General features: G+C 37.8%; 1 protein-coding gene across 1 annotated transcript in view; it reads right to left on the bottom strand.

Moving 5' to 3' along the window:
- LOC131692684 (homeobox protein vnd-like) overlaps positions 1–24,495 on the bottom strand; it is a 29,196-nt gene extending 4,701 nt beyond the window's left edge. The window contains exons 1-2 of the mRNA XM_058979864.1: positions 24,099–24,495; positions 5,441–5,934 (exon numbers count right to left, since the gene is read on the bottom strand). Of these exons, the coding sequence (XP_058835847.1) occupies positions 5,441–5,934; positions 24,099–24,229 (625 nt within the window). The 5' untranslated portion in view covers positions 24,230–24,495. The remainder of the gene's footprint in view (positions 1–5,440; positions 5,935–24,098) is intronic.
- Between the last annotated feature and the right edge of the window lie 494 nt (positions 24,496–24,989).

The raw sequence follows: 24,989 nt of genomic DNA, 5'->3' as shown, positions 1-24,989 counted from the left end.
TAAACAATTTTCTTTGCTTAAACAATGTTTTGTTTGTTTTTTTCGAAAAAGTTGGAGAAAGAAGGGAAAACCTGCCTATCAGTGAGATGGGACATTTCTTACACATATCACTTTTGCAGCATTAATTAATTTGCAGAACTCATGCGAAGTGGGCACCCAACTAGAGATGGGATGAACACAGTTTGGAGCCCTGAGCGAATAAAATCACGAGTAAACTGTAAAAATTGTAGAAAATCAATAGCACAAAAAAATAAAAATATGAAGCAAAAAAAGTTGCAAAATGCATAAAATGAATAGAATGAAAAATTTAAAAATATTTGCAAAATGAATATAATAAATTTAATTGACTCAAACTGGATGAAATAAATGAAAGGAGAATGACTAAATACGGAATGAATAAAATAAAAGAAATGAATCGAATGAATCAAATGAATCGAATGAATCGAATGAATCAAATCAATCGAATCAATCGAATCAATCGAATCAATCGAATCAATCGAATCAATCGAATCAATCGAATCAATCGAATCAATCGAATCAATCGAATCAATCGAATCAATCGAATCAATCGAATCAATCGAATCAATCGAATCAATCGAATCGATCGAATCAATCGAATCAATCGAATCAATCGAATCAATCGAATCAATCGAATCAATCGAATCAAACGCATCAATCGAATCAAACGCATCAATCGAATCAAACGCATCAATCGAATCAATCGAATCAATCGAATCAATCGAATCAATCGAATCAATCGAATCAATCGAATCAATCGAATCAATCGAATCAATCGAATCAATCGAATCAATCGAATCAATCGAATCAATCGAATCAACCGAATCAACCGAATCAATCGAATCAATCGAATCAATCGAATCAATCGAATCAATCGAATCAATCGAATCAATCGAATCAATCGAATCAATCGAATCAATCGAATCAATCGAATCAATCGAATCAATCGAATCAATCGAATCAATCGAATGAATCGAATGAATCGAAAGAATCGAAAGAATCGAATGAATCGAATGAATCAAATGAATCGAATGAATCGAATGAATCGAATGAATCGAATGATTCGAATGATTCGAATGATTCGAATGAATCGAATGAATTACATGTATCAAATGAATCAAATGAATCAAATAAATTCAATGAATACAATAAATCAAATAAACAAAATGAATGAAATAAAAAAACGAAATGAATAAAATTAATAAACAAAACAAACGAAGCAAATAAACAAACGCATAGAATTGATGAAATGAATAAATAAAAAATAAGTAAGCAGAACAAAATGAATTAAATGAAACGATGTCAAAAGTTACAAATTTATAGAAAAAAATAAATTACGTCAGATTAATAATTGGGATGAAATGAATATAATAAATGACTGAAAAAAAGTCAGATTATTCAAATGAGAAACTAGATAAAATACATGAACTGTAAATAAATGAATAATAAATTAATCCACCTAGCAATGAGATGTGACATTTCTTACACAGGACTCTGCTGCATCATGCATTAGTATGCAGAACTCATGCGAAATTATTAAAAAATGAAATAAGTAAAATGAATAAAATGTGTAAAATAAATAATATAAATTCAATAAAGATATGAAGTGTTTAAAAATGTTTAAAAAGACGTGAAACTGAGTCAGGCTCCAACCCCAACCGCTGTCAAAATGTACGAGCTGGCAGCGGAGGCTAGAACACGACCCAGCCCCAGGTTCAAGCAAAAAACGGCATAAGTTAGCTCGTAGCCCGGTTGACACCGCGGTGAGATAAGAGATATGAGTTCTGTATCAGAGGTGAATGGCGACACAGTTTGGCCTCACGTTGCACAATAATACACCTTTGCCAACCCCAAGTAAACAAGCTCTTTCACTCGAATTGGCAAACCAATGCAATAAAAGCATACAAACTAAATTCAGTTCTGCAATTTCGAAACAGCTGTATGTTCAGCAAATTTAGAAACTTAGACATTATAGCAAGGTGTCATTTGTTTACTGATTTTCAGAGAAATATTTACTGAGTCTCAGCTATCAAACGTCACTTTTACTGAGATTCTTGAGATTGAGATGAGACTGTTGAGTTCTTGGCAAAAGATGCAAAATAATCTGAGATGCAGCAGAGTATGTAGTTTAGTAAGTGGTTAATGACTTAGCCAAAAACAGTAGCTTTTGTATTATATCTTACAAAAAATTTAAGATTGAAGGGTAGAAATTGATTAATGTGATTCAGATAATTATTTCGATTTTGTTTTAAACATGCTAAGTCAGGGTTATGAATGTGTTCTACTGACGTTCTACGCATAATTGTCCCATTTATATAGAAATCCCATAGAACATGGGACAATTGAGCTAATAACGTCAGTCTAAGTAAAGATTGATACGTAAATGTTGGTGCACGGAAAGCCGCTACACCGCAATTACAACAAAAAAGTGTGTTTGATTTCTACTAGTTCATATTTGGGCGAAATTTTTATTGAAAGCAAGAATATAGTGCTGTTTTTTTGATGCTGCTAGCCTCCGCCTGACCTAGTCTCAGTTTGAGCACAGAACTTGAATCGTTTGCCTGGAACAAAGTTAGGAACGCAACATCTGTTTCAGCCTGGACATAATCGCATGCACATGAGGGTGTCAGTTACTGACGAGTGGGAGACGAAACATTCAAATCTAACTTTTAAAATCGCATACGTCGTTACACAAACAACTGTAATTCAACTGATCTCACTGTTGATTTAAACTAGTTCATCGTTAAATATAACATTAAAAATGATGACTAATTTCGATTGACGTGTTGTTTCACCGACCGACGGTTGAACGTAATAAATTAAATTGTTGAAATCCTCCAGAGGTCACTAATTGCCTTTTCAACATTCAGTTTCTACGGTCAGTTTCTCGGGAATTTCATATCAGGCGAACCGATAGCGGCTACAAATATTTACCGATTGGTTTCGTTTGTTTACGGGGATTTCTTTTATTATCTAGTGGAGCAAGTAGGAGAAAATATTGGTTTTGTGAGAAATGGTAAGCATTAGATCGAAAAATAATTAAAATTTTCTATTAAATTGTTCAAAAAAGATGGAGAACGCTTTGATTAAATATACATGTAGCAAAATATTTATCCTCTCAAAGGGAAAGCAATCTATTACGATTGCCGGTATTGGTTGGTCCACCCGATTTGTAAAAAGATATTCAACAAAATATGCAACGACGACAGCTGGAAGATTTTTACTGACCCCAAGATGGATTTTATTATTCTAAAGTTATACGGTGGCCTTCCCTAAACTGTCAAAGATCCCCTGTGGTCGAAACTTTTGTCAAGTAAGACCTATAGTTACTATATTCATAGTTAGGCGGACACAAAAACCGGAAAACTGGCAGCTCTTATTTTAGGAAGAAAAAACTGGCATCCCAAGCAAATGTTGAAACTCTAGTTTCATTGTTGACGTTGTCAGTAAGAACCTTCACGTAAATAAAAACAAACAAACAAAAAACATTGAAGTTCGATAAGACGTTTTATTTCATACGCTTCTTCGTATATAAAATTGGGTCATGAAACAAAGAAAACAATTATTCTTTTATTGCACACATCGATAAAGCTCCCCTTTCTAAATTAACGGTACATAATTCCAATCCTTCAAACATTAGAACAACTTTTAATTAATTTTCCTCAAAAATATAAAAAGTGTTACTATGTTGCTTCAGTGCACATTTCAAACATAACAAACTTATTCCTCCATTCAATTTCGATATTTTATTAAATCAAATGTGAAACTTGAAGTTTCCTCGAATTAAGCAATCTCTTAACCAACCATGAATGGCTTTCCCAATTCAAAGTATTCCATTAATTCTAATCAACGTTCGATTTTTCACACTGAAAAATATTCACCCGTAAAACTGCGTCGCAAGATGGCCGATTTGTCAGCGCCAACTGTGTTTATTTTTTGCCGCTAAACAAACAAGCCTATTTCGCTATCAAGCACACGCATCATGACACGTTGGAAGTACCTCGAAAGCCTGGCTTGCGGATTAAACTATCGAAAAAGAAGTACCCTCTTAAAAAATTTAAATTATGTAGTTTTGATACGATAGAGGAAAAAACAGAGAAACTGTTCCCCTAATGGATTATACGTACTCCTTTCACCATTTGTATGTACATTCGAAACAGTCGTGCGAGCAGATGCAGTTTTTTCGGCTCCGACAGGAACGAACGCATCATCCATTTTTCAAACAATTTATTACCATCACACCTATCCATTCTATTTTGTTTAGTTTTTTTTTTCGTTTTGGTTTCCTTTTTTTCGAGCTAAGAGTTCCAGATTGCCGGAATCAAGCGTAACAAAAATGGTTCCACACCACCATATCATCATACAAAAGCTGTTAGTGAAGCCCGACTCGGATGTGCAGCAGCAGCTGCCAGTACGCCATTATTATTATTGACGGGGCTGAGGTGTCATCCTTCCGGTGACGTAGGCTCAATTTCGAGGTTATGTAAGGAGCCTTTGTGTATGGCGGTGCGAGCAGCGATTCGATTGTAATCGAATTTAGAATGAGAGGGGTTTGAAACGTATATAGAAGAAGCAACACGAGGAAGTCGTAAATGCCGTCCCTAGGGCAGTAAATTGATTTCTGATTTTTGGTTAATTTTCGTGTAATTTCTGGGCTTTTATGTCATTGTTCATTGTGCTGATGGACTGCAGCTGGAAACGTGCCGCCTACTACTACCTGACCGGAGAGTGACCATTCATTACGATAAGATGTGCAATGAATGTAGCCAGCTGTCAAAGTGACATAGCTACAATAGAGGGTGCTCTAATAGCTGCATCCAATCGGTTGCCCGATTCGCCATCAATTTCAGTTAATTTGAATAAAATGTAGTTCCCCTTCGTAGATTGGCTTTGTGTTCCGTATGCAACTCGGCGTGTTTTCGTTTCAATTGTGCGTTTGTATGTCGAACGCTTGTAATAATCCCCTTGTATGAGGGAAAATAAACATCCTTCCGAGTCGGAACCGTTGAGCTGCGAGTGATTCAATCTCCGCACCGGGTACTCCATTGAGAAGCGAACAAGCGTAATAAAACCGTCAATAAAGCATCAGGCACAGATTTATGTATCGGTAATAGATCTGCCACGGCACTTTTCTCCCTGGCGTAAGGGAACAGAAATCAACGGTTTTCTCTCTACCACCATAGTCTATCTGTCGGGGTGATAATCTGATTTCCCAGATCATTTCTCTCTGTGCGTGATGGGAGGAGGATTTTCACACATGCCGAAGTAGTTGGGTAACCCTTAGTCTTATCATCGACATTTGGCAGAGAGATACCAACTAATGAATGCTAATTTGAGAATATTAAGTCTTAACCGCAGCGACCCTTCGCGACCAGTTCTTCCAGTTCCTATCGAATGAGTTAAATAATGTTTCAACACTTACCATTAAGGTTACTGCACGTCTCATACAGCCAGGGGCTTGCGGCGGCCGGAAAGAGCGGGTGATGTGGATGATGTGCGTACGCCGGTAGAGCCGTAAATCGAGCGTGCAAATCTTCCGCCAGACTGGCCCGTATCCGTAGCTTACTGTCCGCCAGTTCGGGCGAGGATAGCAGCTCTACTTTCGGATCACTAGATCGCGTTGTCAGACGTTGACGATCACCGGCCGTCAGTTGACTGTGACTACTGTGACTATCGTCGTCGCTGTTGGCCGGTGTTATGTTGCCATGGTTGCTGTCGTTATCGGCTGCGGCACTGCGGTTGTGATGCCGTACCGTGGTTGGAATGATTCCTTCGTCACTTGTATTTTCGTCGTCCGTGGCCTGCCGGGGTTGTTTTTTGTCCTTGTGGCCAAGAATGTCACTGATGTGGAAACCGGATCCGCTGTGGGTGGTTGTTGTTCGTTGCGAGCGCGGGAGCTTCATGTTGTCCAAAAACCTGAAATGGAAGAATTTAAATGAAACCGTTGGATTAGACATTGCTTCAGCCGGAAAGAAATGCTTCTATAATAATCTAAGTTTGGATGGCTGCATTTGACAGCCGGGGGATTGCGCGTTCGTCCCTGGGCCGAAACAAATAATCAAGCGATTGGATTAGATTAACGTCAATCAATTTGTGAGGTTCGAACAAAGAGTGTATTTGTGGGGGACAAAACTTTTGCTTTACTCCCATTTTCATCGGATTACAACGTGATTTAGGTTGTACAGTTTTCACCTTGTTTCCCCTTTTTTCGGTGTGCTTCGCTGTTACGCCGAAGATTGGAGGTTTAATTCTCCTATCCTTGGAATATAGTTTTTTCCCTTCTGTTTCTTTCGTCTTTTCTATAAAACTTTCAACGCTACCAACCGGTCCACACCTCCCGGGCTAATCCGATTCACGCCTTGGCAGCGCTTTGTTTGGCTGTCATCGTTCGCCGGGAGGTGGGTGGGATTAATTGTTATTAAAAATGTGGCCTAATAAACAGAAGCCTGATTGGCCGTTGAGCCAGAGAAGAAAAAAGGTAAGATTTTTCGACAAAAGATGAACGGTTGACATGCGGGGGTGAGTTTGTGAGGTAATGATTTAATTATGTTTTAATCTAAATTGAATGTTTCACGTTGAGATTAGATTCTTTCGCGAGCTTGTTTGTTTAGCTTAGCGCAGTTCAATCGATAGACTTTTTCTGGTGTGTTAAAATAATATTGGCTTGGTTCATCAGTATTGCATCCCTAAATCGCCAAACAAGATGACTTCTCAACTGACCAATTACCCAGAGCATGGCCAGTTTCGCTCGCCAACCACAAGCCGCTTATCCGGTATGTGTCTCCAGCCTACTGATCCTGGATAATGCTAATGAGTAGTACAAATATTCAAATGTTGATTTAACCATCGTTACCCGATAAGATTACCACAACTCGCCGTTCGGATCATGCTTGTTCCTGTCCAGCACTGATGGTACACAACATCGTGTGCCATCTCTGCGCTTGTCCCAGGTGTGAAAGTCTGCAATGTTTTTCTTTAAATTAGCATAATCCCGGCCCATTAATCGGCAGATCGATATGATAGCCCGCTCATCGGATTTTCGTTATCCGGAGGTTAATTCCATCATTTTAACCCGACTTTCACAGGTCCGGATCGGATTTTCTCTTTCTTCGGGCGGAATCAGTCAGAGCAAGAACCCATAGAGCAAATACTGAAAAGAGGACACAACCGACCAGGCAGTCGACGTTCGGGTAAAAGTTTGCTGCCTGCAACCTTGAAACGTCCGATCAAAGCAAACGGGAAGATCGGAATTTCCCGTAGTTCCTTTTTTAACACCTCCGAACAAAGGAGCCTCCTATTGCTGGGACCCGCAGGGAAGAGCGAGGAAGCAAGTAGTAAAACTTATTAAAAATGCAATTGCTGGAGTATTTCGACACAGACACAAACACACCTGTCCATTCTAAGCGATCCACCTACACACCACAGCAACCTGCACGCTATTCCCGAAATACGAAGGGATAATTTATTCCGACTAAAAACAATAATAAATGCAAATGATGCTCGGTTCGGTGAGTCTTGGACAAGTACACGACAAGCTCTAGAAAACAAGTACGGGAATATCGTGCGTTTACTATCGGGAATTCCAAACCCATCCCGTGGCCCGATCTGCTTGCTGAAGTCCTTTGTTGGGTCACGTATTATCGGTGCGTAAAGAGCGAAACCTACCGGCCGATCAGAATTAGCATAATTGTTCACACCTATAACGAAAAAAAAATAAAAGAACAGGAGGTGCGACGAACAATTCCTCGGAATTGAGACTTCGAGTAGCGATGTGGTGCCATCAGTTAGCCATGTTCATCATGTTCAAGTGATTCCGAGCAACCATAAAAGTCGATCTCGAGAAATTAAGATGTTTTACAGCTGAGGCACGTTTTATGCCCCATCGGAGAATGCTTTTATGTAAGTGGCGAAGTTGTAATCCTTGAAAAGTGGCCGCCGACACATTCGCTGAGCAATTGTTCCGGAATGGATTTTGGTTTTGAAGTGGCCATTAATCACCGATTGTTCGCTAATTTGCCTTAGCAGCGCTGGGTGGATGAGAAGAGCTATCAATTGTCGGAACATGATTCTGAGCCAAAAACTGGATTATAATGTTGGCAATGTTCGTTTAGGACTTCGATCTTTAGAGGTAGAGTCGAAATATGCCAAACTAAGTTCGTATTATGTAGAAAACAATAATATTCAAGTTAACATCAAAGTCTCTTTCAGTTGTTAGGAACATTTTTGATGCCTAAAAATGCAGGCAAATTTGCTGACTACTTCAAATGTACAGAAGATCCGCATTGGAGTAAATTGTTAATAATCTCAGGGAAGTCCAGAAAGCTTTCAGAATATCCTATAGAATTTTGGGAAACCCTTCAAACTTTAGGGGACGTCTATATATTTTACAATATTTCTTCAATCCTTTATGAAGTTCTTATACAAACTCCAGTGAAGTACTTTATGATCCTACTTTCTACCTTTGACGGAGCCAGACCTACAATCGAGCCAACTGGCAGCCTTTCGATCTAGTGTGCATTGTCTCGAGAACAAAGTAAACATTGTATTTGTTTCTGCCACCATGAGTAAAGTTGACGAAAAAGCTCTGCTTCGACCCAACGACGCGGTCGTTGGATTTACAATTTTTTCAACGCGACCGAGTTTTTGTGAAGTGAAATACCTGCTGCAGGTAACAATGCAGCTTAGGCTAACAGAAGCTGCGTACCTTCAGTATCATCATCTACGCAATGCAGCGTTAACAACATGTTAGCCAAATCCGAGCGTTTCATTTTGCGGAACAACTTAAAACACGTGGTTGAAGATGACAACGTTGGAATTAAGATTTCCGTTTATAAAGAAAATGACTAAATAGAGGTAAACTATATGCACCTTTCACCACGTACCGCTCTTTAGTTAATTGTATATATATATATATATATATATATATATATATATATATATATATATATATATATATATATATATATATATATATATATATATATATATATATATATATATATATATATATATATATATATATATATATATATATATATATATATATATATATATATATATATATATATATATATATATATATATATATACACCTAGAAAAAATAGTGTAAATTTACGTCTCCTGACCCTGACATATACGAGCATCAAAAATGACTTAGTTTTACGTTTGATTTTAATTTTACATGACGTTTAATTTCGTAAATCATGTAATTTTACTCCACATACAGCGTTTGTTCTGAATGGTAGGAAGTGTAATTTTATGTCATTGCGCATGTAAAGTATATGTTTCATGTAAAATTAAACGGAACACGATAATATTCCGTCATTTGGTAAATTACGGTTTGTTGAATTGTGTCATGTTTGCAATTACGTCAACGATAAAACTCAGATTTTTTTGGTGTGTATATATATATATATATATATATATATATATATATATATATATATATATATATATATATATATATATATATATATATATATATATATATATATATATATATATATATATATATATATATATATATATATATATATATATATATATATATATATATATATATATATATATATATATATATATATATATATATATATATATATATATATATATATATATATATATATATATATATATATATATATATATATATATATATATATATATATATATATATATATATATATATATATATATATATATATTATATTGCAATACGTAGAATACTTAAACCTGATACTTGGAGAAACGTCTTCCCCAGTATTCCTAACTGTGTACTTGTGGTGAGGATGCGGGTCGAAAGAACCTATTCCCTCCTGCTTGACTATCAAACTCAAAACTTACGGAACTACTTTTAAACAAACTACGCTATGCAGCCATGAGAAGCAAACTACTGCGTGCAAGTATTGTAATCAGACAACCTTGCGCGGAAGATGCAGAGGAGAATGCGTCTTACTCCAGGCCATAATAACTGCCGTAAATGAACAATCCAGCACCCCAAAACCAACTGAAAGTAACACTGGAGAGCAAGTTAGTAAGAATACCGACGGGCTTAAACTGGTCCCGTAGTCGTAAGTACAAGAAGTAGGGAAGAACATCTGAAAGTTGCGTGCACGAGATCAATAACATTTGTTTCCATTGTAAACACATCAAAGATCCACGGCTCCGCTAAGCTATCGCCATGAGCCGTGTCAAATAAACGAATTGAAAAAATACTATTTGAAGCTTCTGCAAGGTATAGGAACGGCATGTCACTTACGTTCCAGAAAACTCAAGAAAATCTGATAACTTTAGTGAAGTTGTCCAAATTTCAAAAGACATTTACTGTTTAGAGCGATGATAAAGCAAATTTTTATTGATCGATAGAACTATTTTAAAAAAATATGTGTACAAAAGTTGAGCACTGAATTCTTTACACTTGAGGAGACACAGTCCAAACAAGCAGGAGCGGCGAAACACTTTACGCCCGGGTGGGTAGAAAGCATAGGGGAGGGGTTCATTAGTAAGGATTGTTTTCCCTTTTCACAATGCACACGCTTACATTACATTCACATTAAATCACGTTCGTTTATGCAAATGGAATTGTGGTACATCGATGTTTTCAAGTATGTGTAGTACGAGATACATGCGTTGCGCATCTAAATTTTTTGAAAATGGTTCAAAATTTCGAGTGGGTAATTACCCCCTCGGTTATTTTCGAGTGGGTAGTACTACCCATACTACCCACACTTTCCGCCGGCCCTGCAAACAAGCACCTTGTCTCGAAACCAGGTTGTGAAACTTGTGGTCGATGAAGAAACTCGCGACCGATGAAATGACACACGAGATCAGAAAGGAATAACAAAATAGCGAAAATTTTTGTTGTTGTTAGTTTTTCTAACATATTGTTAGGATCTTCTTATCGGGTATTGAATTGATTCCACGCTTATTTTGTAGCATACACGGAAAAAAATTGTTCCCAAAATCGTTAATAAAGTGCCACGAATTCTGAAACGATTACGTTTTTACGTTACGTAAACAGGGTAAATTTCCTTTTAGTAACGCCCTCATAACGCATTTTAGTGGAAAAATATGTTTTTGTTTTGTGAACTTCATTCACGGTCTCCACCATGCTATCACTAAATCTATTTTCTGTACATGAACTAGTTCACGATTTTGTGAACATTGAGCATGAGCATGATGACCGTACAATTCGTAATTGCTACTACGTGATTGATCAGAACAAGCGAAATTGCACACAGAATGAACGAATTGGACCTGGGAATAGCTATCCATTTTGTGCATGTTTCGAGAGTTCTATACATTGAAATGACAATAACGGCGCCGGCCACGTCCTTATAGTCATCGGGGAAGGAAATGAATGTTAGTGTAACAAACGTTGTTAGGGAGACCGTGTATACCTCGTTTGCCGCGGGAAAGAGTTGTTAGTAGGATGGGTTACAAAAATCTGGATTCACCTTAATGAATGATCCCTTCTATACAATTCTTTGTAGTGTTATTATGTGTTCAATGCTCTGGGCAGCCGACGATTTACGATAGATTTATCGTTTATTGAATTAATTTTGAAATTATCGGTTTGTAAAAAAAACAACTTAAGCTCCAGACAGCCGTCAGTCGGGAGTGTTGTATATGTATACTTGAATCAAACGGCAGATGAACGATTTTATTATTCATTGCTCCTTTAGTCCGGCGAAGCACGGCCCTATAAAAATAGGGAAATGTAATGAAAAGCGATTACTTTTAGTATCTCGAGACATTTGTCGATATATCTATGTAATTAAAGGTTTTGTAATACACGCATCATTTATCGTGTATAAATTTTGATATTATTATTAATGACAATTATGTATTTGCTTCATTCTTCGCGAACGATTTATTCCCATGTTTTATTTTTTCGCGCGTTGTTTTGCTATCTAAGGCACATTTTAAACGGTATAAAATAAGCCCTACCGAAATACCTGAAACAAATAACTGTCGGATATACGACCGATGACATGTGCTCCGTTTTTTACGTTAATTACTAGAAGATGAATGAAAGCAATAAGAACTAAATGGTCACCTTATACGTCAAAAATTATTAGAATCATGAAGAAAAATGTTTAACGTGACAGTAATATAGTACATATACTATTCCAAAGAATATGCAAGTACTCAATAAAAAGCAAAAGCGTTCGATAGGGTGCCTCATTTGTTAATCGTGGCCAAATTTGAGCGCATGGGACTTCCTGAGTGGTTGACACGGTGGATAATGTCATACCTCACCGAGCGTAGTGCATTTGTGCGCATAGATGAAACGAGATCATCTCCGTTTGTGATAGAGTCGGGTGTGCCTCAGGGTAGTCATTTGGGCCCGCTACTGTTTATTTTATTCGTAAACGATTTGTGCTCCGCTATACAGTCTCCTAAGTATATGTTTGCTGATGATCTGAAATTTTTCCGTGTAATTACGTCGGCAGTCGATTGCTGTGCTATTCAAGCTGATATTGATATGCTGCTAAATTGGTGTACTCATAACGGGATGGAAGTAAATGTGCAAAAGTGCAATGTGATATCGTTCTGTCGAAACAGGCACGTCCTGACATTTGATTATAGAATGGCAGAAAGCAGTATCAACCGAGTTAATAAGATAAAGGACCTAGGCATTCTCATCGATAACAAACTAAATTTCGCGCAGCACATTGCAATGACTACAGCCAAGGCCTATGCCGTGCTGGGGTTCATTAAACGAAACACGCAGCAATTCAGCGATATTTATTGCCTAAAAACGCTATTTTGTGCACTCGTGCGTAGCATCCTGGAGTACGGCGTGCTTGTGTGGGCACCCTATCATGCTGTTCAAATTAATCGCATCGAACGAATTCAGCGTCACTTTGTTCGTTACGCTCTGCGGTTACTACCTTGGACTGATCCTATTCGTCTACCGCCCTATGAACATCGATGCAATCTTCTACGTTTGCAAACTCTTGCAAGTCGGAGGATAATGCTGCAACGGCTCTTCGTGTTCGATCTTCTGGAAAACAATATAGATAGCCCGGAGTTGCTGAGCCAGCTCCGATTCAACGTACCACCTAGACCCACCAGACGAACTGATTTCTTTCGGTTACCGATGTATCGTACTCTTTTTTCACAAAACAATCCGTTCAATGTATGCTGTCGTAATTTTAATGATGTAGCTGACAAGTATGATTTTAACATTACTAAGACTACCTTTAAACATAGAATTATTATTAATTAAGGAACTGTCTGTACGAGAAAATCGAAGACCAGTGTAAATAAATAAATAAATAAATAAATACAATGAGAAAAAATAATATAATTTATTGATGATTTAATGGACTGAAAGTAAACCAATGAATATGACTACAAAACATTTGTTGTTCGTGCTGATATGACTTCCGAAAATTGGTTGGTAACTGGTTTTGGTTGGTTCTTGCGAACAGTCTGCTCTCAACCCTCATACATAATTCACTAGTCACCATTCACTCAGACAAGACCATGCGTATTCCCCAAGCGCATTAAATAACCAGTGGATTAGTTTCCTAGTTGGTCAAATAAACACTAAACAGACAAAGAAATTGGTTTGCTCAGTCTAAAGAAATGTCAGATCGATTGGCATCAACCGGCGGAGACGAGTTCCCTTACAAAGCCATCAAATCAAAAAAATTTACATACATACGACAAAATATGTGCAATTCAGAATGTAACGAAAGGAAGATTTAATGCCTAATTATTTGTAGTAAAATAAGATCGGAAAAAAATAGTTGCATAACCAAGGTGGTTCATTTTCAAGATAGCACTGCTGATGAATCATATCATAAAAATAAGTGATAAAGGACGCGAACAAAAATAGCTGATCACCGCCCCAGGTTCACCACTTTATGAACATTATTCATAAAACCAAAGGTTGATTCATGATTTTATGTATACATTTAGGAACGTTAGATCACAAAATCAAAACTGTCCGTATATTTTCACGTGGACTTTTTCCCGAAACTCGGAATTTTATTCATGAATCTATTTCATACTCGCGAACTAATTCATGATTCCTAATATGTTATTCAAGATCCAATATCCATGCTCGTGAAATATTTCACAATATCATAATATATTTTTCAAGCATTCGTGAACTGGGTTATGATTCCTAGTCTAACTGGTACGACTTACCATTCGTGCTCGTGAAATAATTCATGAAATCATACAATATTCATGTATTCGTGACCTGGTTCATGATGGCTTAGTACAATAGTCACGACTCGTGAAAAAGTTCACAAAAACATGAAATATTATTCATGGATCTGTGAACTGGTTCATGATTCCTAGAACATGATTTACGATCTATCTTGCGTACTTGTAATATTTAGAAGATGTCCCTAATAATTTTCAATTTAATGTAACATGGTCATGAAATTTTCACGTGAACTATTGCAAAAAAAATTCGCGTGCTGTTCGTGGAATTATTTTTGGTCCTTGCACTATTTCATGAAATGTCCTATTTGTCCTGCTTCTAGCAACCAATAATAGGTATGAGCAAATACAAGACAACTATTAGAACCGCGCACATCGATATTCATTTTATAACGTTCAGTGTGATGTCTGGACAGGAAACGGAAGCTGCGCTGAGCTCCAAAATGCATTATAGAGTTACAAATCGTGTTCGTGATATGTAGTTTCCTGAGCAAGATACCGCAAATCAATCACACTTTTTTGATCCTGTTAATATTGTTACATTACTCCAAGTAAAAAATCCGATAGTAACCAAAACATCGCGATAAGACGAAGAAAAATTACAAATATCATGATACAACTTCTGATGTCATTAACATGAGTCACATCACTACGCGTGTCAAATTCGAAAGTTAGCTCAAGAATAAAATATCACGATAACGTGCATGTAAATTACACTACTCTTGATAGAAATATCAAAAATCGTGGCTAAGAACCTCAAAATCATGAACATAAATCACTCTACTCGTGACTAAAATATCACAAAACCGTGAATAGAAATTACAAAAATCCTGACTAAGATCCTGAAATCATGAACATAAATCACTTTATCTGTGATTAAAATATCAAAAATCGTGACTGATCCTGAAATTGTGAACATGAACCGCTCTACTTATGACTAAAATATCACGATGACGTGAATCGAAATTACGAAAATGGAGGACTAAGATACTGAAATCATGAAGATAAATTACGCAATTCTGACAGACAAATGCGACAGTAAACTCATGACGGTAATGTGATTAGAAATTACGAATATCGCGAAGAAGTTTCTGAAATCATGAACATCGTTTAACTGTCGACTGTATATTCCAAAAATATTAACCTGAATAATAACAAAAACTAAACATGTCTACAGTAACTCAACTAAACATTCGAATGTAACGCTATGTATATATTTGGGGTGAAGTTTCACAAAAAATGATTTAACATTGATCGGTATATTGGAATAGTTACAAATGATACAAAATAAATTTATTCATATTAAAAATTAATTAATTCGTCCTAGTTTAAATTTGGGTTGATGGGGCACGCATATTTGGCCAGGGCAGAAACGCTGATCACAGTTTTATCAGAGGGTGTACCCAAACAACGTTACAATTAGGTTCTTTACTAACACAGTTAACCTCACTTTTCTTGACAGTTCAATAGTACTGTTTACATGGACTTTGTGGACGACTAGATTCGGTCGAAGGAAATCGCAAATAATTTTTCTAAGTCCACATAAACAATACAAGCGAACAATCAAAAATTAACACTCGAGTTCAATTTGTGACGTCAGCGTAAAGTATTAGGTTTTACACCAGCCGACATAACACCACAAAATGAGCCGGATGAATTTCGTTTGACAATTCTCAGTGGTTTGTTTACATGGAAGTTACGTGAGTTGGAATGTAATAGATGAGCACCCATTGCACTCGCACTCACGCAACAGACAAGGTAAACAAACCACCGAGAATTGTCAAACATGAACTTCATTCATCTTGTGTTCATTCGTGTCGTCATCTTATAGAACTCAATTCAATTGAGTTCTGCAAGGTGAAGACACGAACAAATTCATGACGAATGAAGTTCATGTTTGACAATTCTCGGTGGTTTGTTTACTTTGTCAGTTGCGTGAGTTCGAGTGCAGCGGGTGCTCATCTGTTACATTCAAACTCACGTGACTCCCATGAACACAAACCGCCGAGAATTGACAAACAAAGTTCATCCAGCTCATTTTGTAGGGTTATGTCGGTTGGGGTAAAACCTAATATCAAAACGAGCTATTTTTATTTATTATTCATTAGTTTGTGTATAAAATATTGTTTCAAAACCAACCGCTGTCAGTTTATATATTTTGACAGCAGTTAAGATTAGAACCTGTTTAGTTTCGCCTCAAACAAAAACTGCATTTATTATTAACATGCAAACAAATTTCGCGTATGTGTGCCTTAAAAAATCATTTTTTTAAGACTATTCAAATAGTATTTAAGAAGTGTTAGCTATTTGAGATTTCCTATGTCGATAAAGATCTCTATTCATAAAAATCGCTTGTTTGCATTTTTACTTGTGCGGTTGTGCCATTTTGTAAAATTATACGACATATGTAACGCAGTAACGCTCAGACAATGCCTACATCGTACTTCATGCTCAACCTTTAACACCACACTTTTACAGAATTGCTAATAAAAGTGAACTCAAATCTTTAACCAATGAATTATTCACCTGGTTCTTCAACTCCCGGTGAAACAGGTCACTTTACTACAACAATAACCGCCAAAGCTTCACACTTCAAAATTGCTGGGAAATACGTGCTAAAATCCATTTGTTCACTAATCCACCTTCAACACGTATTTCCCCAACCCCGCACAGGCTCATCCATTGCTGCAGCGGGGGGAACTTGCTTCTACACCGGCAAATAAGGTACCTGTCAAAAAGCAGCAAACTATTGAATCGGATTGTGCTGCCGGTGCCCGTACTATACAGCTACCAGAGGTCTCAAGTCTCTAGTAGTTTCAACATAATATGCTAATTTTTCTCGAGCACCCAAACGGTCGGCTCAAATTGTTGTATTTGCAAATGTCATTAGCATAAGGGGCGATGGGATCATAAATTGGGTGTGGAGGTGATTGGCATCAAATGACACCTTTCCAAAACCAGGTGGCCTGGTGGTTTCTATCTCCCTCGCTCTCGCTCATTACCTTTCTCGGTCTGTCTCGAGTGCGAACGAAACAGCCTACTATTTGTATAGCACAAACGGGTAGAAGATTGATTGGCGTTAAGAAATTTGTCGGGCGAAGAGAAAGAAGGTGTGTGTGTGTGTGGAGAGATTTTATTTTGGGGAATTCGGAAATCTGGGAATTTCCTGCCAACACAAACAGGAGGTGGTGGCTGGCAGGTAGATCGCAGACCGAAAGAGGCTGTTATTACGCACTTGAGAATTTTGCTTGCGGTGAATGTTGGTTCAGGTTATGTACTCTAGTCAAGGGGATTTTGTTAGGCTGCAATTGATTAGTCTACTGAATTTAGCGAAATGTGAATACTTGAACGGGTTAATTTCAGAATCGATAAAAGAACTCGCGTGAACTGGTAACTCGTTTAAAAAGAATATTCGTTATCATTAAACAAATATCGAAATAATATAAAAAATATGCAAATTTTCCATTATTTTCACGATTCAGTTTCTGCTCAAGATATTTCCACTACTTTACTGTGAAAAAATTTAAATATTTTGAACCATTGACAACTTCAAACGAATTCAATTTTAGTAAAATTATCATCGTAACCTGTAATATTAATCTCTATAACCTTTAAATATTTTTTATAAAAATTTAAATGCTAGCTATAAGTTGGTTTGTACAGAATGAAAGCAGTTGTATTTTTTATAGTGCTAACTAGAGTGACAAGAAAGGGTTACTTGCTCCAAATTTGAAGCAAATTGGATAAGCCTAGCTACCGGCAGTGCCGTCTTTTCGCATGGGCCAGGAGCCCAGGGATTTTGAGTGCCCCGTTTCGAGAGTGGATATAAATCCATCCTAAAGCATGTATTCAAAAAAAACTTACACTCGATTATTTATAACTCCTTAGTGTGATGCTAAGAATGGCCAAAATTTGAAATGAAAGTCGTTTATAGTTCCAATTTTTTTGCGGAAATATTTCATTAATATGCCTCTTATTGATGAATCGGCGTCGCTCCAACATTTCGATTCAAGTTTCAAATAATTTTGAGTATATTCAGCAATATGTTTCGGACTACATGTATAACAAGCTTGGAAGGAACCGCACCGTAGCGAGAAACAAAAAACGTGTCTGGCAAGCGTTCTGCAATTGTGGCAAAATTATGCAGCTCTTCATTACATTTGGGACCGTCAACAGACAAACCGACAAAAATAAACCCATTCGATTTCTACTGTTTTGAGGGCTCACGAAAGCCTGGCATTGCTTTGGTCGGATTTAGCATCCTCTAGTATGGTCGGATAGTTTTAAACTGGTACGGAACCTATAATGTTGCGAGAAAATTTGAATGGTCTCGAAGCCAAACCTACATAAACTAACAAACGTGTTTAAAAACAAACTTGAGCAGCATAAAACTGCAAACAAGAGTGACCCCTTTTATTTTGTCACTAATAAAATTTTTATGAGCCTAATTTTACAGTGGAGAAATCTTGTAATACAAAACAAAAATAGTTCAAATTTTAGAATTCAGTTTACATATGTTAAATTTAAAACTTTAGTTTACGGCCAAACGTTAAACGCAAAGACTAGTTATCTTAGTCAAATCTGATGACCTCGACTGGGATTAAACTGCTACGGTAAAGAGCAGGTTGGCTCACTTGTCACAAAATGTGAGTGGGGAGATTATTATCATTATTATTTAATATGTAGTAGTTAGTTCATTTTCTACATTTTCCCGTGCTGGCTAGCACAAAACGTCTATTAAATTCTATGACAAAAAAAACTACTCCAACAAAAAATTCGTCCTAAAATGGGAAATATTACAAAGAGCCGGTATTTTTATTCCTACAGTAACATGAGTGAACCTCAAGGCGATTTACATGCTTAGAATCAGCATTACCTCTATTGATTTTCAAGGGTGGCTATATTCGGTGAAGCGGAATGTTCATTAGAAGAGAATGTGTAGCTTTTTCTGAAGATGGATGTCGATTCTCTCTAGTTTTATCACATCAGGAATATTTAAAATGTAATGGTACGAACAACAGTCAAATAAAACCACAAATAATTCCCAATATATACGCGAACGGAGGTCTTAGTGGAATGTACGTAATGTTTCAAAGATTTTCTTCCATTTAATTCCACTATGTTTTTATAGTTAGATGCACTTGCACTTCACTATTTAACAGATACCGGTATTTCGATTACTACTTGTAATCTTCTTCAGTGTTTGTATCAGTCTATGTAGTCTATAGACTGATACAAACACTGAAGAAGATTCCAAGTAGTAATCGAATAGTGAAGTGCAAGTGCATCTAACTATAAAAACATAGTGGAATTAAATGGAAGAAAATCTTTGAAACATCACAAATAATTGTTTCTATATTTTGTCCGCATAGTACACACTTAGTTGAGCTAGGCAATTTCCCGGCCAGCCGAGCAATCAGCAAATGATTATAATGATATCTCGGAAAAGTGTCATTTGTTTGCTGATCTTCAGCGAAATATTTCCCTAATTTGAGCAAACAATTGTAGCTTTTACATGAGATTTAAGCGAAAAATGAATTTGCCGAGCGCTTTAAATAGAAATCTCGGCAAAAGTTACACATAATGTTGGGATTCGGTAAAAAAATTGAGTGTGTAAGAATTAAAATGTGTGATACTTATCTGATAGTCCTCTAAAATAGCAACTATTGCAAGAACTATTGACAAAGAATGGCTCAATGTCAACAAGTGCAGTTTGAACATGAGAAAATCGTACTAATAAAAATCTTTAAGACATAGGAAACGTCACGGTTAGCTTATGAAAACCACCTAGACACATCACGTAGTACGAAGATTCTAAACAACGTGTGAATGGTGGACGGTAAAGCCGCCATACTTCATCATTCCTCCATGGTTATGGCACTCTTCATCTTCAAACAACGCCATGCAACTATGAATATCAGATAACAATATGTTAACTGTGACAGTACCCTACACATTATGCAAACGCCTCGTCATATCTTTGTTTCTAGCCTTCAAAAGTACTGTTATCTTTCCAATTGTCACTACAATATTTCTCTTTTTGGAAATCTGAAACGCGAATCTTCTCTGTGATATGATGCTTTAGGTACCCTAAAGGCATGCTAAGGGTACCCGGGAGTTTGATGTTTATAGGAATCTTGCACATGTTTTCTTTTGATTGATTTTGATGATTTTTTCCATATAAATTTAATTCTAGGCTTATTTTGAGTCTTAGAGTGGCGTGAAAAACCATCTTAATATACATCTATTTACACTTTTTCAATGATTGGGACCCCTTAGTTCCATTCCTGCTTTGGCAGGTCCATTGAGTAGGATTTTCAATCGATTATTTGAGCAAGCTAAATTCCCTCGCATATGGAAGCAGTCATACATGTGTCCTATTTTTAAGAATGGCGATCGGCTGAACGCTGCAAATTATCGTGGAATAACCAGTCTTTCTGCATCCTCGAAACTTTGTGATATAATTGTGAGTGCTGCCATGTTAGATTGTGCAAAGAATTACATCTCGTTCTATCAGCATGGATGCCAGGAAGATCAGTCGCAACAAACTTGCTGAGTTTCCCGTAAAAGTGCATCGCGGGCATAGAGGCCAAAGCACAGATGGATGTCATATATACAGATCTAAAATCAGCGTTCGACAAAATTGATCACAGGATACTTCTTTGCAAGTTATCTCGACAGGGAATGTCTTCTCAAATCGTGGCCTGGTTTGTATCGTATCTTTCTGGACGAGTTTTACAAGTAAAATTGAATGATAGCATATCATCGCAGTTCTCAAATAAATCAGGTGTTCCGCTAGGCAGTAACTTAGGACCCTTGCTATTTGCAACATTTTTTAACGATATCGCATTGCTTTTGGGAGCTGGTTGTAAATTAGTTTATGCAGATGATTTGAAACTGTACCTCCTAGTTCGCACGGTAGAGGATTGTTGGCGCTTACAAGGTCTACTGCAACTGTTTGTTGATTGGTGCTGCAAGAATAAGCTTGTCATTAACGTGGCCAAATGCCAACTGATAACGTTTCATCGAATTCCACGGCCCTTTTTGTTCGATTACAGCATTATTGGCATCGTTTCGACGAGAGTCGATCAGGTGTGCGATTTGGGAGTGTTCGATTCACAATGCTCGATGATCATCTCAAAAGCTTCGCGTCAATTGTGTTTTATCTTCAAAATTGCTAAAGAATTCAAGGATCCGCTTTGCATGAAAGCTCTTACTGTTCACTCGTTCGCCCGATTCTTGAAAACACCTCAGTGATCTGGTTTCCACATCAAGTTTCGTGGTGCATTAGAATCGAACGAGTGCAGAAACGCTTCGTTCGCATGGCACTAAGAAGTCTGCCATGGCGAGACCCAGTTAATCTGCCACTATATCCGGGTAGATGTCAATTGCTGGGACTTGAAACATTACAAAAAAATCTACAGTCGGTATTTATCGCAAAACGAGAGATTGACGCTCCAGAGATACTTGCGGAAGTAGATTTTCGTATACCAAATCGATCACTGCAAAACGGAACCCTACTTCAACACAGATTCCATAGAACCGTATTTCGATACAACGAACCGATTGCTGCATGTATTCGCGCATTTACCGCCGTGGAAGAGCTCTTCGAATTTGGTGAGCCATCCAGCCGCTTTGCCGACAAAATTAGACGATCTGCTGTGCTTTGATATTTCTTTTTAATGTGAAGATTTGTGTGTACTAGGACTTAAGATGAATTGTAGTTATAATTATTGTATTTGTTTGTGATTTTAAAAGATGGTGGTATTTGCACCCGTCTGAGAATGACATGAAAGGTGTCCAACTCAGATGGGCTTTTTCCCATCCTGACTGTCCATGTAGACTCTAAAGTCCGATGGACATAATAAATAAATAAATAAATAAATTATGCCCAGGGGCTCCGAATGGGCTTAAGACGACCCTGGCCCATACCTGAAGTTTGTATGGGAATTTTCGATCATTTACTTGGAGAAAAACCACTAGCTTGCATTTTCATCATTAGGTGGCACTTTATGCATCAGAAAGAAAGAAGAAGTTATTAAACTTTTAAAGTAGTGATATCTGAGTCCGTTTTGCATAGGACCTAACAGCGCATGGTTGTGTATCAGTACTCGATTCCCACAAACTATATATTTTTGTGAAAAAATGGTTAGTTCTAGCTTTGTCAAATAATGGTTAGGTCTAGCTTAATAGTATGTTTAGAAGAATTTTAGTAAATAATAAGAGTCATGTTTTGGTTAGAAAATTTTAGTTCAACCTGTTCCCGCCTAGAGGGCACCAACTCTAACTTTTCAAAGAAGCGAGATAGGATATCGATATGTTCAGAAGAATTACTGAAAAATACCTGTACCACAACTTCGTACAAGACACCTAATGGCTATCTCTGTCCATTACATAATTAGTGTTGGCACCCTCTATGCGGTAACAAGTGGAACTAATTTTTTTTAAAATATACTCGCATTATTTACCATAATTCTTCTAAATATACTATTAAGCTAGACCTAACCGTTTTTTTCACAAAAATGTATAGTTCGTGAGAATTGGGTACTGATACACAATCATGCGGTGCTTAAAAATAAAAAAAAGTTAAAAATATTCAAATTCATTGAATGAAAATTGATCATATTCAGCCGCATTCATTTTCAATATTCAGTGACGCAGCTGACAACGTTAAACGAACAAACCGCCCATTCATCCATGTAGATTTTCATTCGTCTCCGATTATTACACGAAGCGGCCGTACAGCAACGAATCAAACGCATCAAAGTAGGCCCTGGCACAATGTAAGCGATGATGATTGTTGTTACATATGCTTTACCGGCATTTGAAAACATTTTCCTATATAATTAGTGAAATGAATATATTGTACGGTATTCAAATGAATGAATAACATGGATATTTGAATGAATTTTTTTTCTATTCACCGCGAGTCGCATCAGGTTCATTTTCAGCCGTCAAAAAAGAGCTTCGATTATTTTTAACTCTGGTGCTAGGTCCCATGCAAAACTGACTAACCTCTTCTAACAAAGTCGTATTGACTTGCAGTTTTCAACAAAGTTGTAGACAACTAAATTGCCTGTCTTATTTTCACTTACAGTGATAATGTGATGCGTACAGTGCCACCTAGTGGTGGAAATGCGAGGTAGTGGGTTTTCTCCACGGAAATTCTGAGTAGCCTTTTTCACAACCAACGCAAATTTAATCCTGTTTGAAACAGACTTTGAGTGTAATTTATGAGAAATGCAATACAGGACGAGTAGAATCGGCAATTTCATCTTAAGATGTCCGTCGTTAACTACTTCCCCCTATAAGTTTTATTCTCTGTGCCTTCCAATCCATATAACGTTAAAAACTTCCTGTTCTATTCAAACCGATCCTCGCCAGTAGCAACTACAGTGGCCACCTACTGGGCCAATAAAGTCAGCTAATACGTAATGCTTCCGGCATCTTTATCGTCCAGCCCTCTTGAATGAAGCCTCCCATATTTTTTTCCAAAACGAATAATAATCACCAAACAGCGGAAAAATGGACAATTACTTGATCTTCCTTCCGAACGGACAAAGAAAAAAACTATTGCACCCTACCGAACCAACAGATTGCGCTCCCCCGGCCATCAGGAAGCAATAAAAAACATCGACTCGTCCGATCGATTCCCCGGCATCGTACAATGCAACGTACGAATAATCCCATCAAAACGCATCCGCACTCTTCCGGATTGTCGCGCGTTCAAGTCACCACTGCACTGTCCGGGCCCTCCCCAGCCGGACCGAGATTCATAATCCAGTTATTTATGGTCTTTTCATCGACGGATCATTCTTTCCATCCACTTTTACGCTACCAATTCCACTTTTTTACCAAACTAATAATGATTAATTATCACCGGAAGTTCACTTACCCGGGCAGTGATCGCAGTGCCGCCGGATAGAATGCCGGCAGCAGGGCCGGATTCCAGGCGGAGGGAAACAGAATGGGAGCCCAGTTTAGCATCGGGGGTGTGCTGGCCGCAGTAGCGGCCGTCGGTGTCATTGCCTCGCCGTGTATCTGCTGGCCACCTGCGCCACTGGTCGGCGGTGGTACCCGGTCCGAGGACGGTGTCAGTTGCCGGGGCGGTGGAGAAATCGACGTTCTACGCGCTTTCTGGTGAGGGCTGGCGCGGGATTCGCCGCCAGCATCCTTCTTTTCCGCGGCCACTTTGAAACGATTTCCGGACCCACGAAAAACACAATAAAATTCGTCACCAATTTTTAGATTTTTTATTCAATCACGATCACTTACTATTCGCCAACAATCAGTTCCACAAACTGCATCACACAACGCGTTCACGAGGATCACTTTCCGGATGGCGCGATTCACAAGTAGACCAAATCAAACAATAATGTTATTATTATCGAGCACTAAGCGCATATTCACACTCTTCAGCCGTTGATAGCTAGTTCTTGACTGTAACTAAATTATGTTTTCACTTGAAGGTAAGTGGGCACTCCACCGGGCCTCGAGCCACTCGACTCGACGAGAGCTGAGTTCTTATGCTTGTATCCTTTTCCTCGACCAGCAGCAGCGCACCCCTAGCGGCATCTCACTCTGACTAACCAGCACCATCGCACATTGCCATCCTCTTCCAGCATAATGCTCAACGTTTACAACATAAAGCTCACCCTCCAACCAGCCAGTCGCAGCACAGAAGGCAGATGGCTGTTTATGATGAGAATGTATGACGAGCGGACGAGTGGCTCTCATCGCCATACAATTTACAACGTACCAGCATGCACCGGACCGGTCGCTGAAA

Source organism: Topomyia yanbarensis, chromosome 3 (genome assembly GCF_030247195.1).
Source record: "Topomyia yanbarensis strain Yona2022 chromosome 3, ASM3024719v1, whole genome shotgun sequence".
Classification (NCBI taxonomy): Eukaryota; Metazoa; Arthropoda; class Insecta; order Diptera; family Culicidae; genus Topomyia; species Topomyia yanbarensis.
This window is presented reverse-complemented; position numbering and strand designations above follow the sequence as displayed.